This window comes from Onychomys torridus, chromosome 1 (genome assembly GCF_903995425.1).
Source record: "Onychomys torridus chromosome 1, mOncTor1.1, whole genome shotgun sequence".
Classification (NCBI taxonomy): domain Eukaryota; kingdom Metazoa; phylum Chordata; class Mammalia; order Rodentia; family Cricetidae; genus Onychomys; species Onychomys torridus.
The window spans coordinates 157,938,410-157,954,754 of NC_050443.1; the positions used below are offsets into that span (position 1 = coordinate 157,938,410).

The 16,345-nt window shown below is 40.7% G+C and overlaps 1 protein-coding gene across 3 annotated transcripts in view; it reads left to right on the forward strand.

The window, feature by feature from the left end:
- The first annotated feature begins 226 nt into the window (after window positions 1-226).
- The window catches only part of LOC118570125 (cytochrome P450 2C27-like), a 154,729-nt gene continuing 138,610 nt past the window's right edge, over window positions 227-16,345 (forward strand). For 2 of the 3 annotated variants that reach the window (XM_036168512.1, XM_036168514.1), the window contains exons 1-2: window positions 227-394; window positions 1,941-2,103. In XM_036168512.1, coding sequence (XP_036024405.1) covers window positions 227-394; window positions 1,941-2,103 — 331 coding nt within the window. The remainder of the gene's footprint in view (window positions 395-1,940; window positions 2,104-16,345) is intronic. The other variant, XM_036168513.1, reaches the window with a different exon arrangement.

Here is a 16,345-nt window from a genome sequence, read left to right on the forward strand (position 1 = left end):
CGAAAAAACCAAAAAAAAAAAAAAATTAAAAAATAATTTTAAAAAGCACAAAGTGTACTTGAGAGAGAGAGAGAGAGAGAGAGAGAGAGAGAGAGAGAGAGAGAGAGAGAGTAAAGGTTATCTGATTTATCAATGACATTTCAGTGAGGAACATGTTGATTCAGCAGGTAGTGTTATAAAGGCTCCATGCTGGCTGATCACAGCTGTGTCAGTGAGGAGGGTGTCCATGGATGCAGTCGTAGTCCTGGTGCTCAGTCTCTCCTGTCTGCTTCTCTTCTCACTCTGGAGACAGAGCTCTGAGAGAAGGAAGCTCCCTCCTGGTCCCACCCCTCTCCCAGTTATTGGCAATTTTTTCCAAATAGATGCAAAGAACATCAGCCAATCCTTGACCAATGTAAGTATTCTTTGTGCTCCTCCAATAACTTAATAAGGAACATAAATTAAAAGCTGCTTTAAATGAAAATCTAGTATAAGAGAAAATATGCTATAATTAATCATAAAGTCAAAGCTCTTGCAAAGTATTGGGTACCTCATGATTTTTACAGCTGTATCTTGTCAGGAATTCAGTAATGAATGTGGATTCAGATGAAAAGATATTTATTTCACTGTATTTTATGAAAAAATAAAAATTTCCCACAAAATTGCAAAATTGTTGAATATTTTCTCTTTAAAAAACACCCCAAAAGCAATGTTTTCCATTATTTTTGGTTGAAGGTCAATAGTGAGTAATATTTCAGTCAATAATTCAGAACTTTGGACATTTATTTTTACTGAGGTTATCTATTTAATGCTGGACTCTAAAGAACAAACTGATGCCCAATTTAACTAAATATCAATAGACATGGAATAAAACAGGACATGTAAGAAAGAAGCCAACTTTGAGCATATTTGGTGATATTTATATCAAGTTTTAATTTTTGCCTAAGTTTGGGGTAAGAATGCTGCCAGAGAAGGAGCTGCTTTTCCAAGAAATATTGCATGCCTATGGTGCAGCTTCTGCGGTGCCCATTCTCTGTATTTGTAGTAGCCGTTGCCAAATCTGGCATGCTCAATAGAATCATTTGTGATGACTTACAAGTTTACATTTCAAATCTAAGTTGGCCTAGCTTTTTTTGCTGTATTTCTGCATCATATCATCTAATCCATTGGTCTACTATATTTTTTGTGAGTATCAGACAATGTATAACATTACAGCTATATAATATAATTTGAGGTCAGGTATTGATACACCTCCAACAGTGTTTTTATTCCTTAGGAGTGCCTTGACTATTCTTGGTTCATTGTGGTTCCATATGAAGTTCTCTGTTGTTTTTCTAAACCTGTAAATATGGCATCAGAAGTGTGATGTATAGCATAAAATCTTTAAATATTGTAGTATGGGTTTAGTAGTATGGGTGCTTTGTTCCTTGGTTTCTGTTTCTTCTCTGGTCTCCTGACTAGAGTGGCCTGTGTTTGAATAGAGAGTCTCCACACCTGTAGGCTGGACTTCTGTGTGTCAGAGTAGAGTGGCCTCCATTCTGACGTTGCTGATGGAGTTGGGGGACCTGTGCATGGTAGGTAGGATGGGAGGGGTGATTGTGGGTAGGGTGGATAGGCACTGAGAGAGTGGGGCAGTCAGAAAGCAGGTGGGTGGCCTACATGGAGTCCTGGTGGCCAGCTTCCTGCCAAATGTTTTGATGTGAAAAGTCATTGTAATCCATATATAACAACTATCTGAGCTTTGAGCCATTACAAGGTTCACTGTAGGTGATCAAAAACTGTATGGTGGTCATCACCATAATGTGATAAAAATGGGCTTCAGAACAATTTGAAACTGAGTTTTGCCTGAGTAAAAAAATATTAAAATACCAATGAAACACTGATAATACAAGTGTGAATGAGGTTGACCCCATGGAGAGTAAAGTGACTTTTTTGTTAGTATTTTTCCTTCCTATTTCCAGCTTTCAAAAGTCTATGGCCCTGTGTTCACCCTGTACTTGGGCAGGAAGCCCACTGTGGTGTTGCATGGGTATGAAGCAGTGAAGGAAGCTCTGATTGATCATGGGGAGGAGTTTTCTGGAAGAGGAAGCTTCCCAATGGCTGAAAGAACTAATAAAGGCCTTGGTAAGTAAGTGTGCATGTTCATGTGAGTGCTGCACAGTGTTTATAGTGAAAGTGAAGACAAAAGGAGGAGAGGACTTCTTCCTCAGATACTCTTTGGACCTCTTTAAGGTTTCCACCCATCAGATCTCTCATCTGTTACCAGAATCTATTTTTAGTGTTTTACCATTTCTTTTAGGCATTAGTTTTAGCAATGGAAGTAGACGGAAGGATTTAAGGCACTTTTCACTCATGACTCTGGGGAATTTGGGGATGGGTAAAAGGACCATTGAGGACCGTGTTCAAGAGGAAGCACAGTGTCTTGTGGAGGAACTGAGGAAAAATAATGGTAAGTGTAGGCTTATGAATTTACATCTTAGTCTATGTATGTGTGTATGTCATGTTGATCATATTCTGTGCTAGATTTTTCTTTGTTTTTAAACAGAGACAGTGAATATAGGTTTCATGTTAATTTTATGCTGAGCTGCAGAACTATGCATTTCCCATTAGCACAAGTGTAATTTTTCTTTGTGGATCCTTTTACCACAGAAAAAGTACTATTGATAATGGTGACAATGCCCAATCAGAGTATAGTTGTTTTCATTTTCTTGATTTACAAAGGTTTACGCAAATTAACTGAGCAGTACAGGGTTTCTTGTAGGTCAATATTTACAGTCCTGGGTAACAATAATGTGATTTATGGTTTTCATTTCTTTTTTCTTTATTAAGAAATTTTCTACTCACTCTACATACTACCCACAGATCCCACCTTCTCCATCCTCCTATCCTCCAGTCTTCTCTCCAAAGCCACCCCAAATCTCCACATTCCCCAAATCAAGGTCTCCCATGGGAAGTCAGCAGAGGCTGGCACACTGAGCCTAGGCAGGTCCAAGCCCCTTCCCCAATGCACCAAGGCTGGGCAAGGCATCACACCACAGGCACTGGGCTCCCAAAAGCCTGCCCATGCACCAGGGATGGATCCTGATCCCCTTGCCTGGGTGTCTCCCAAACAGTTCAAGCCAAACAACCATCTTCTGTATCCAGGAGGCCTAGTCCTATTCCATGGGGGCTCCACAGCCACCAGTCTTGTGAATATCCTAACTGTCATTATAGAGCCTTTGTCCAGTGACTGATGGAGGCAGATGCCTAGATAAATGGCCAGGAGCCAGGCTGAGCCCTGGGAATCCAATGGATGAGAGAGAGGAAGGATTCTGTGGGCAGGGAACTTCAAGATCATGATGGGAAAACATGCAGAGGTGACTGGCCACACTAGTGGTTTTCATTTCTTTTTAAATTTTTTTAATTTTTATTATTATGTGTTTTAATTTTATACATCAGCCATGGGTTCCCCTGTCCTCCCCCTCCCGCCCCCACCCCCACCTTCTCTCCACCCCCTCCCCTCCATTCACATGTCCTCCAGGACCAAGACAACCCTGGAGATTCATTTAAACCTGGTGGATTCAGTACAGGCAGGTCCTGTCCCCTCCTTCTAGGCTGAGCATGTGTCCCTGTGTAAGCCCAAGGTTCCAAATAGCCAGCTCATACACTAAGGACAGGTTCTGGTCCCACAGCCTGGGTGCCTCCCAAACAGTTCAAGCTATTCAGTTGTCTCACTTATCCAGAGGGCCTGATCTAGCTGGGAGTTCCTCAGCCGTTGGTTCATAATTCATGTGCTTTCTTTCGATTGGCTGTTTGTCCCTGTGCTTTTTGCAATCTTGGATTCAACAATTCATGCTCTTGCAGTCCCTCCTCTTTCTCAACAGTTGGACACCTGGAGCTCCACTGGGGCCTGGTTTTCATTTCTTAACTGAGTGTAATAGAATTTTCATCAATTATTGTGTCTGCTACAGCATGTTATCAAAATTGTATTGCTATTTGTTTAAAATGTTTTACTACATTGTGAATCTTATACAGTGCGTTTTGATTGTGATCAGTCACCAACTCCTCTGAGATCCACTTCCACTTTTCTCTACCCTACTTTGTGTTGTCCCTTTGTTTAACATCCACCAAACCTCCTTTGTGCTGATATATATGATCATTTAAGACATTTTTTGTTAGTGCTTTCAGAATTTAGTATGTGTTTAAAAATGTTTTAATTGAAATGGACTACACAATCCCCCCTCTTTCTCCTTCAATCCCTTCCCAAATGCCCTCCCTTGTCCCTTCTCATGCTTTTCACACTCTCAAGTTGATAGTCTCTTTTTCTTTATTATTGTATGTATGTACATACATGCACACATACATGTAAAACCTCTTTTTTTTGTTGTTGGATATCATACATATGATTTCAGGGATGACCACTCTGCACTTGGACAACCAATAAAAGAGCTTAAGCTTTGGAGAGGATAATTACCCTTGTCCCAAAAGTCATTAGTTGCGTGGAGTTCCCTGTCTTGGGGAAGGACTCTGTGAACATTTTTCTTTCCACATTAGCACATCTATTGATTTTGCCATTTTTCCAGTCTTGTTTTACAAATCATTTCTAGGTCAGAAAGATTTATAGTAGACTTCTTGATATTCTGGTTCTTACAATCTTCTGCCTCCTTTTCTGTGATGTTTCCTGCATCATAGATGTAGAAGTTGTGATCTATTTGTATTTGTTGAGGCTGGGATCTCCACAATCTGTTGTTGTCTTAATTATATCCAACTGTGGCTCTAGGATAGACTCCATTTTCTGTAAAGAGAGATTTCTTTAGTAAGGGCTGGTAGCTACACTTACCTATGCATACAAAGCTATGACTTAGAATGTAGTAAGGAATTATGCTCGTCAACCAAACCCTATAGTAGATACTTTTGTAAGGCCCATCACCTCACTAGTGTAGTTAGAGTATTCCTGCCTTGCCCACAGTCAGGACAAATCTCTCTCACCCGCCAGGCCCATAGATGCTCAGACCCAATCAAGTAAACACATAGAAACTTATATTGTTTACAAACTTTATGGCTGTGGTAGGCTTCTGGTTATCTACTTCTTCTATCTTAAATTAACCCATTTCTGTTAGTCTATACTTTGCCACATGGCTTGTGGCTTACCAGTGTCTTTACATGTTGCTTCTCATGGCAGCGGCTGGCAGTGTCTCTCCCCCAGCCTTCCACTTCCCAGAATTCTCTTCTCTCTTGTCCCGCCTATACTTCCTACCTGGCCACTGGCCAAACAACATTTTATTTATACAGATCATTATCCACAGCACACTAGTCCCACAAAGTTGTCTTATTTTTGATCATATTCATCCTCCCTCCTTTAATTCTTCCCATATCTACCCACCTTTTCTTCCTGACCATTTTTTTTTTTTGTAATTTTTCCCACAAAGCCCAATTTGTGCTGTTCAAATATTCTTGCATGTGTGATTTTCTACCAGTTCATGGTTGGTTTATCAGGGTCTATACTCTTAGAGAAAATTGACCCTTCCTTTTCCAGAAACTAATAATTGTCAATAACACCTATATTAGGGGTAGAACTTAATACTGACTCACATTCTTTCAAGAGCTAAGAACTGCCAGCAGCTTCTTGACTATTGGTGGGACTTTGTACCCACTTTTCTCCATACTGTGATTTGGTCTTGTTTAAACTTATATGGGTTTTGTGAATGTTGTCACAACTGTTTTAAATTGACTAGTGCAGATGCCTTGATATGTTCAGGATACACTATTTCCTTTTAGTCACCCACCACCTCTGCCTTTTTCTGTCCCTTCTTCTGTAATGATGCCTCAGCCTTAGGAAACAGCAGTGAGATACAGATATCCTATTTATGGCTGAGCATTCTGTAGTCTTTTTTGCTCTGTGCCTTGAGTAGCTCTGGGTCTCTGTGTTAATCATTATTTACTGCAAATAGGATATTGGCTGATATGGGTTGAGAGATGCATTAATCCATAGATTATTTGAAGTTGATTAATAGGATGCCAATTTAGTGGAGTGATAGTAGATTCTCCCTTAAGGTTGATGATATGTCTAGGCACAGGGCCTTGACCTGATAATGGTGCCAAGTATGGGATATATCTGATGGAACAGTTCTTAAATCAAAGAAGAATGTTGTTTTTAACTTCCATGGTGTTCATACTCACTATAGCACCAGTTGATATGTCTTGCCAGGCAAGTTGCTGTTGTTACATGCAGAGTTTATAGCTGAGTGATATTGATCATTACTTTTATCTTCTTGTAGCTCACACACCTTCTAGCACTATGAGAGCTAGCCTGTATCAAAAATTTTAGAAATCTAAAATTAATAACTTAATGACTCATCTTAAATCTTCAAAAATAATGAACAAATTATACAATAAGAAGTTAGACAGGAAAAAGGCTGGGTGTGGTAGCACATGCTTTGAATACTAGGACTCAGACGTTAGAGACAGGTAGATAACTGTGAGTTTGAGGTCAGATTGGTCTACATAATAAATTCCTGGATAGCCAGGGCTGTTCTTTTCTCAAATCAAAACAATAATGAGAAAGTAACAGGAGGAAATAATAAAAATCAAGAATAAAATAAATTAACGATGTAAAAACAAACAAAAATGCAGAGAATCAATGATTATATGAAAAGATTACCCAGATTTTTGAAAAGTTCAAATTTAACCAAAAGTGAGAGATGCACCAAATCATTAAAACTGGAGATGAAATGGGAGACATTACAACATAAATGGTTTCTCTGTGTAGTTCTAGCTGTCCTGGAACTCACTCTATAGACCAGTCTGGCCTCAAACTCACAAAGTTCTAGCTGTCTCTGCCTCCCAAGTGCTGGGATAAAAGGTGTGTGACACTATTGTTTTAAAAAATGTTAAGTGACACTGGTTGCCATGCAGAAAGGTCATGAGGCATGAGCCACAACAAAATCCAGTATCAGAACTTTTTAGGAGAAAGGGGGTGGGGGACGAGGACAAAAGAACCAGGACTGGGGAAGAAGCACATGCAGACAGAAAAGAGAAAAAGAGAGAGAGTGGAGGGATGAGAGAACAGAGAAGAGAGGAATCTGTGTCTGGCATTTTAAGGATTCCCATGCACATATGCAGATGGGCTTACATAGCTACATCATGCATACGCTGATTGCATGACTGCGCTGTAATCACGCAGTGTACTGATGACATAACACATAAGACCCCTTGCTTAGCTACTGAACTCTCGGGTGTGGTCATGCAGCTGGAGGAGTGGCAGAATCCTAACAGCCGCCACTGCCTGTGTCAGGCAGCGCCCTGAGATCTGACATGCTCTCCTAGCCTCCCTCCGTATAACACACACACACACACACACACACACACACTCCCTTGAACACATGCACATAAATAATAAAATCTAGAGAAATAAATTTCCTTATGAGTTTTTGACCTGTATATCATACACATATGTGATACACAAATTTTAAGCATTATATCAGCACAGTAATTTGATAATAGCTATTGGAAAATGTTTGCAAAACTGCAAACCACACTTTTGTGCTAATATGCTGTGTAGAGTTTGATTGAACATAATCATTGTTTACTTCTTTAAAAAAATAAACATTATTGCCAATCATATTCCACATAGTCTGAGCTTCATAAAGACATTTCATAGCAATGTACCATGTGCTTTGAACATGTTCACCTACTATCACCTTTCTGGCCACCCCATGCCCATTTTTCTATTGCGTCCTCCCCCAGTCTTCTTTGTTATAGTTAAATAGATCACTTATTTTTATTTTATATGTATAAATGTGGTCTCTGACAGTTGGATCAGGACTTATCCCCAGTATACGAACTGGCTTTTTGGTGCCCATTGCCTATGGTGGGATACCTTGCTCAGCCTTGATGTAGGTTGGGAGGGGCTTGGTCTTGACTCAACTTGGTATGCCAGCCTGTGATGACTCCCCAAGGGACGCCTTACCCCCTATGATGAGTGAGGGGCAGGGTGAGGGGGAGGTGGGGGATAGGGCAGGAGAAGGTGAGGGGGACGGAATTGTGGTTGGTATGTAAAAATGAAAAAAAAAAATTAAATACATATATTTTTTAATGTTGGCCTGCCTTCCCTATAGCGAGACAATTTGTAGTTTGATCTGCTTAAAGGGCCCCCTGGCAGTAGGGTCAGAATCAATCCCTGGTGCATGAGCAGTGTTTTTGGAACCAACCACTTATGATGGGAAACCTCACAAAGCATTGAGGCGGGAGGTGGGGCACGGACTTGCCTCTACTGACTGTACCTCCCCATGGGAGGCCTTACATTCTTGTAGGAGGGAATGGGGGAGATCTTTGATTGTAAAAAACATAAAAAATTTTCTTAATTAAAAATAATGTTGGCCTGCACATCTATGTGTGTACCATTTGTGTGCCTGGTACCAAGAAGTCAGAAAACGGTGTCAGATTCCCCTGGAACTGGGAATTACAGACTGTTATGAGCCACTAGGAGGGTGCTCAGAACTTAGCTTTGGTCCTCTAGAACATCAGCAAGTTCTTTGAATGCAGAGCTATCTATCTAGCTCTGACCTTGATATACTTTTTGTCTACAAATACTGCATTTACTTCCTGCGGAGCAAAATGCATTGTTTTAAATGATGAAATGAGAAAATGTAAGTCTATATTACCACCCTCATGCTGTTTCTCACTCTTGGAATTTAACTGTATAATAAAAATTTTCCTTTTATTTAGTAATGCAAACAAATCCACATGGGAGTGGCTGCTCTTGAGATTACACATTATTTCATATGAGGAGGAGGAAATCTCCCTTTTTTTTCTTCTAATACCAGAACTCTTCTGCAATGTTTCCATTTCCTCTTTCCTTGGATCAATACTTGCTTCCTTGGTTACCCATTGTGGCTGCAGAGGTGTATACTCCTCTATTTAAGTCCCAGTGTTATATGACAATTAGGCATTCCAGTAAGGAACAACTCTCTTCTGAATACTAAAAATTTTAGGGTTATAAAATTTTTTGTTTTCTTTCAAGTATCAGATAGATAAAAGTGTAAAAATGTGTATAACAGATTTGATCTGTTCTTATTTAAGTAGTGAGGTTGAGGCCAACTCATTTTTAAGATTAAAGTAATATTTTGATTATATATATAACAAGTACTTAGCTGTTATTAAAATTGTAGATAAGATATGGTTCAAAACTACTAAAGATTCTACCTATTAACAGAAGCAAAATGTCTTCTTTGTATATTTTAATGGTATTTTTCTAATTGCTTCTAATTATCCAGGCTCACCCTGTGATCCCACTTTCATCCTGAGCTGTGCTCCATGTAGTGTCATCTGCTCCATTATTTTCCAGAATCATTTTGATTATAAAGATCAGGATTTTCTTAACTTGATGAAAAAATTGGATGAGAATGTCTAGATTCTGAGCTCCCTCTGGGTGAAGTCAAGATATTTTCCCTTTTTTTTTTTCAAGACAGGGTTTCTCTGTGTAGCTTTGTGCCTTTCCTGGAACCCATTCTGTAGCCCAGGCTGGCCTCAAACTCACAGAGATCCACTTGGCTCTGCCTCCCAAGTGCTGGGATTAAAGGTATGCTCCACCACCACCTGGCCTGATATTTTCATTTTTAGAACATACATATAATCTTTCATTTTCATAGTTGAACTTCAATATAGACCAAGAAGTTATATGAGAGGATACCACAGTTCTGAATAATATATTATGGAAAGAATATCTGGAAGTCTGGTCTAAGCCTTTTGCTATACAAATAGCAAAACTGAAAGGCAAATGCCAGGTTGGCTCAAACCTGCTAGTTCCCTATCCATCTGTTTGTATAAAGTATTATTACACTCACATCTAGAAGTGTGACCAGTTTTTCACAGTCTTCTATGCCTAATTATCATCCTCTTTTCTATTATTAAATAGATCCTCATCATATTACTATATTTTACTTTATAAAAACATTTTCTTAAAAGAATAAGAACATTAATGGCAATGAAATCTATCAGGAAACACTGAGTAGTTTCAGTGGTTTGATGTGTCAGGTGGAATCCTAGTTGACAAGATGACAGCTAGAAATGCGAAGAAGAGCAGTTTAATGCTCTGAGGCCCACATATGTTCTCAGAGTTATCCTAGGCTGAACTGGCATCCCTAAACTATCCATAAAGAATGGCTGTGATCCAAACTGCCCAGTGCAACAAGGTTTCAGGTAGTTGGGCACTACTGTGGTAAGCAAATGTATGGTGTGATATGGAAAAGAGAGAGATGGGATGGTTCATGTCCTGTGGACAGAGGCATATCTGAAGAGGTGAAAGCTGTGGGCAGCAGGCTGAGGTGGGTGACTTGATTGCTATCCCGGGCCATGGTGATGTCTGAGCCTTTGCTGCTTCCAATGCCTATGTCTGGGTTCATGTCCCTATTGCAGTCATGGTCTATGTTGATGTCCATGGCTCCTGATACCACCAATCCCCAACGTGAAAGGGGATTGGTGTACAATTGGCCCTGCCTCCTTACTCTGTACATCACTAGGAAGATCAGGACCTCTACCTCCTGTTGGCAGTACAGTAGAATTGATCCTGTTGACAGAGGCAAGGAGAGCCACCCTCAAGAATGTGACATTGGCCATCTGACCCTTCCCTCATCTGACATATGGTAGCATGGGCAGAGGAAAGAAATCCCCCAACTGCAGGTGAGAGAGCTGGCCCTGATGTTATAAGAGTGGGAGAGCTGCCCTTGCCCCCACCAGCTCCAGAACTCAGGAGAGCAGCCTCTGCACTTTGCCTAGGCATCAGAGTAGAGCCAACACTGTTGGCAGAGGTGTAGGTGAGTCAGCCCTGAAGTTGTGAGTGTGGGAGAGCTGGTCCCACTAATTGTCTTTCTTGGGGTGATGTGGTTGGGATAGAGATGCACCCTTTAGTCTTCACTCCTTGCAGACTGAGGCAGATGAGGGAGGTAATCCTCACTCTTATCAGATGCAACACTCAGTTAAGCAGGCCATACTCCTAGCCTAGGTAGCACAGTAGAACTGACTCTGTTGGCAGAGGCATCGGTGAGCTGACCCTGAGGGTGTGAGAGTGGGATAGCTGGCAACACCTCCATCATCTGCCACGTGATGGTGAGGGAAAAGGAAAGATGACCCCCCCCCCCCCCCCCCGCCATCTGTGGTGGGTGAGGGAGCTGACCCTCCCTGTTACCAGCTTCAGCATCTGGGCAAGTGTGCCCTGCACCCTGCCTGAGCAATACAGCAGAGCTGACCTGTATGAACCTATTGATGTAGGGAAGGGTGTGCTGAGTGTGAACCAGCCCAGAGAATGTGCAAGAGATTTGGCCTCTCCCCTCATCTGCCTTATGGTAGTATGGGTTGGGGAGAAATTCTCTATTTGACCTCACAGACTGTGGCAGTTGAGAGAGCTCTCCCTGCCTTTCATCAGCTGTAGCACTTGGGAGAGTGGCCACTGCACCTTGACTGGGTAACACATTGGATCGAGCTGGCACTGATGGTGTAAGTGTGGGAGAGCCAACTCTGAGGGCATGAAAGCAGCTCATTGCTAAAGGGGTGAACTAGCCAGGGCAATGCCAGAGAACTCACTTTGGTTGTGAGGACAGTGGAGAGCTGAAGGCCTGGCAAACACTGCATCTTCCCAGGCTCAGAGCAAGGATTATAGGTTGAAAGACCCCAACGTTCAGCCCTTCTGTGATCTGCTGGAGCATGTGGAGGGGTTCATCCTGAAGACCCAGGGCTGCAAGACCTTTACAGCACAGGGCAGCAGCAGGATATCCAAGAAGACTCCCACTGAGATCTCAATATTTATAGTGTAACCCAAAACAGAGGCCTTTAGCCAGACCAATGACTCTTTGCAGTGAACACTTGCAAGTAAAGATATGTGGATAATATGGGGTACTGCATGACTCACTGTGTCACACTACAGCTTCCAAAAGGGGTTTTTCTTTTTTCTGTTAAATTTTATCTTATTTTATTTTGGAGGGGATGTAGGCCAGAGAGTGGATGTGAGGGGATGAGGAGGGGTGTGAGATCGAGATGCATGGTGTGAGGAACACAAAGAATAAATAAAAAGAAAGTTAAAGAAAGAATGACTGTGATCACAGAGAAACCCCTAAGGCTGTGGCACACTTTTGCTTTTAAAGCCTCTTGGAGCCTCATCCACTTCTGAATACTCATTTCATGTCTTAGGCTGGTTTACAGGAGTTAAATATGTGTGTGCTGCTTTTATGCTATAAATAATTTGCCCAACACTCTTCACTTCTGCCATCATATAAAAACTGTAAATGACAATATTTTACATTTGGGAATAAATGGTATAAGCCTTCAGTGAATTTTTTATAAGTATTCTTTATACTAAAAAGGATTCATGAATGTGGGAACTTGATTATGATTCTTGATTTTTGGGCAGGAATTTCTCCCCCAAATCTCTCTACTATCACATAGAATTGTTACATGCATGAAATAGAACACCCCTTCCTTATGTTGGATACCATTTTTCATTCATGCCTGAATCTATAAACCAAAATTGGTCTTGATATATATTACAATTATGTGTATTTCCTCATATCTGTTCATTTAAAGAGTTCTTTGGCCAGGGCTGGAGAGATGGATCAGTGGTTAAATAGTATGCATTCTTCTTCCAGAGGAGCTGAATCCAATTTTCAGCATCCATGTAAGGTGGTTCAAAACCACTAGGTTCAGAGGATTTGATGTCTTTGGCCTCCAAGGCATCCACAGATAGATGGCACACATATGTATGCATGCATACACACACTACACATACATGATTAAATGTAAAACAATACATTTTAACAAAAAAATTCCTGGTCTGATTTTGTAGGTCTGCAATAATTTCCCTTCACTAATTGACTATTGTCCAGGAAGTCATCAAAAATTTTTGAAAAATGTTGATTATAACAGAAGTTAACTTTTGAAGAAAATAAAAGAACATCAGGAATCATTGAATATTTCAAACCCTTGAAACTTTATTGATTATTACCTTATTAAGCAAGAGCAGGTAAAATGTTAATATTAATTTAATTCACTGCTTCAGCTATTTGTGGTTTATTGAACACTGAAATGTTTGTCAGAGATGATTTAAATCACTAGCATTTTAAAAACAGTTTTAGTATTTATTATGTGCTGGGATGTGCCATACGAATACTGATTATGTAAAGGAAAGCTGTTAACTGGAGCACATTCCCTCTGTTCTTTGCTGTGGATATTGCTCTGTATAAATAAAATGCTGTTTGGCCAGTGGCCAGGAAGGAAGTATAGGTGGGACGAGAGAGAAGAAAATTCTGGGAAGTGGAAAGCTGGGGGAGGGATACTGCCAGCCCCCGCCATGACTAGGAGGATGTAAGATAATGGTAAGCCACGAGCAATGTGGCAAAGTATAGATTAATAGAAATGGGTTAATTTAAAATAGAAGTAGATAACAAGAAGCCTGCCACAGCCATACAGTTTCTAAACAATGTAAGTTTCTGTATGTTTACTTGGTTGGTTCTGAGCGTCTATGGGCCTGGTGGGTGAGAGAGATTTGTCCTGACTGTGGGCCAGGCAGGAAAACTCTAACTACAGTTCTTTAAAAAGTGTTGCTGAGGAGAAAAACAATACAAAGGGCAGGTAAGATGGAAAACAAATCTAATCAGGTAGAAAATAACCAACTATCATGGCATGTGAAAATTGACATCATAAATGCACATAGTATGGCTAGAATTCTTGAAGGTCTAGTGGATTAAAATTGATCAGGCCATAGTGTTTATTTTAAAATGATAGATATAGGAGTTAATTTCATAAGCACTGAGCAGTGTATGGAGAGGTATAGTGTGGGAAAGAGTAGGTGTATAGAAGAATGAGGCTTTGAGTGTAAGTTCAAGTTAATTTTCACCAAAAGGGGTTAAGGATTGATATCTACTGGGTATCCTGTCAGCATGATCTGCATTGGCATTGTGTAGTTTATTCAAAAGACAGTTTTCCATTGAATTTCCTTGGGACTCAGAATAAAAGTGGCTGACTATAGATGCTTGGGTTTGGTTGTGGGCATGGATTCTACTCCACTGATCTTAGATTGTACTTTGTTATCAGTCTACTACCTTGAGTTCTTTAATACTGCAACCGTGTAGCAGTACTTAATATCCTGGCATCTGAGTCCCCTGATGTTGGTGCTTTCTTTTGACAGATTATTTTGTCTAGTTTGCACCTTTTAAATTTGTAAGATCCAGTTCACAAAGACCACTGAATGTAAAGTGATATTTCAGGGCTGTAACCATGTTTCACTTACATTATGGTGATACTTCATGTGATTATAAAACACTGCAACTACCAGCTCCTTCTAGTTGGAAAGCATTTCATTACAATGATAAAACACACCATGCCCTCTACTGACCATTCCTTTCCATCCACACCACCTGTAGTAGTTGTTAGTGTGATTTCTGTATGTATAGATTTGCCTATGATGAATGTGTCTTCTAAACTGACTCAATATATGTGGCTTTCAATTTCTGTCTGGCATTGCATAAAATCTTGGACATTGACCTAAGTTCATCGTGCTCCAATACTTTCTCCTTTCTTTGAAGCAAACTTTGTTTTCATGTGTTAATAGCACAATGCACTTATTACTCTCAGAAGGATATTTTTGTTACTTCTATCTGTGGCTCTTCTAACACACACACACACACACACACACACACACACACACACACACACACACACACATATATATATATATATATATATATATATATATATATATGAAAATATAGGACATGTTTGTTCATAGCTCATTTTTACTTCCCCTGTCTATATCCCCAGGACTGGGGTTTGTGAGTCAAATGATATCTTCATTTCCGTTTTTCTTTTTTGAGCAACTGCTAAACAAATTTCTCATTAATTCACTATTTCATATCTGTGCAATCCCTTATTTTCCAAATAGCTGCCAAAATGTGTAATTTTGAAACTTTATTATTTACATCAACTCAGTGAGTGTGAAGTGGTACCTCAGGGAAGATTTGATGGCTATTTTCTTTTTTTTGTTGTTTTTATTATTAAGAAATTTTCTATTCATTTTGCACACCAACCACAGATCCCCCTCTCCTCCCTCCTCCATCCTCCCTCCTCCCTCTCCCCAGCCTTCTCCACTAACCCCCCCACCATTTTCACTTCCTCCAAGGCAAGGTCTCCTATGGGGAGTCAGCAGAGACTGGTACATTCAGTTGAGGCAGGACCAAGCCGCTATCCACTATACCAAGGCACAGCAAGGTGTCCCACCATCGGCACTGGGCTCTGAAAAGCCACTCATGTACCAGGAATGGATCCTGATCCCACTGCTTGGGGGCCCCCAAAACAGTTCAAGCTAAACAACTGTCTGGACTATCCAGAGGGCTTAGACCAGTCCCATGGGGGCTCCACAGCTACTGGTCCATAGTTCATGAGTTTCCACTATTTTGGCTAGCCATTCTGTATGTTTTCCCATCAAGATCTCAATGTCCCTTGTTCATAGGATCACTCCTCTTTCTAACTAATTGTTCTCCTGGAGCTCAGCCTGGGGCCTGGCCATGGATCTCTGCATTTGCTTCTATCAGTTACTGGTTGGAGGTTCTATGATGACAGTTAGGGTATTCATTAACCTGATTACTGGAGTAGGCCAGTTCAGGCACCCTCTCGACTATTGCTAGTAGTCTAAGGTGGGGTTATCCTTTTGGACTCCTGGGAACTTCCCCAGCACCCTGTTTCACCCTATTCCCATGATGTCTTCATTTATCATGGTATCTCTTTCCTTGCTCTCCCACTCTGTCCCTGTTACAGCTCAAACCTCCCACTCACTTATGTTCTCATGCCTCCTCCCTTGCACTCCATTACCCCTAACCCCACGCCCAGTTTGCTTATGTAGATCTCATCTATTTCTCATAAACTGGATGATCTATGCATCCCTCTTGGGGTCCTCCTTGTTAGCTAGCTTCACTGGAGCTGTGGGTTGTAGTCTGGTTATCCTGTGCTTTACATCTAGTATCCACTTATGAGTGAGCACATACCATGTTTGTCCTTCTGAGTCTGGGTTACCTCACTCAGGATATTTTCTAGTTCCATCAATTTGTCTGCAAATTTCATGATATCATTTTTTATTGCTGAGTAGTACTCTATTGTGTATATGTGCCACATTTTCTTTATCCATTCGTCCATTGAGGAGCATCTAGGTTGTTTTCTGGTTCTGGCTATTTTCTTCACAAGCAGTGAAAGTGGACATCATTTTAGGTGTTGATTAGGATTTCTGTGTCTTCAGAGAATTTTTATTCCAGTATTCTGCCTATTGGATTGCTTTCTGTGTGGAGTTATGGAATTATGTATGTGTCCAGACACTAACCTCTCCATACAAATGGCATGAGAACATATT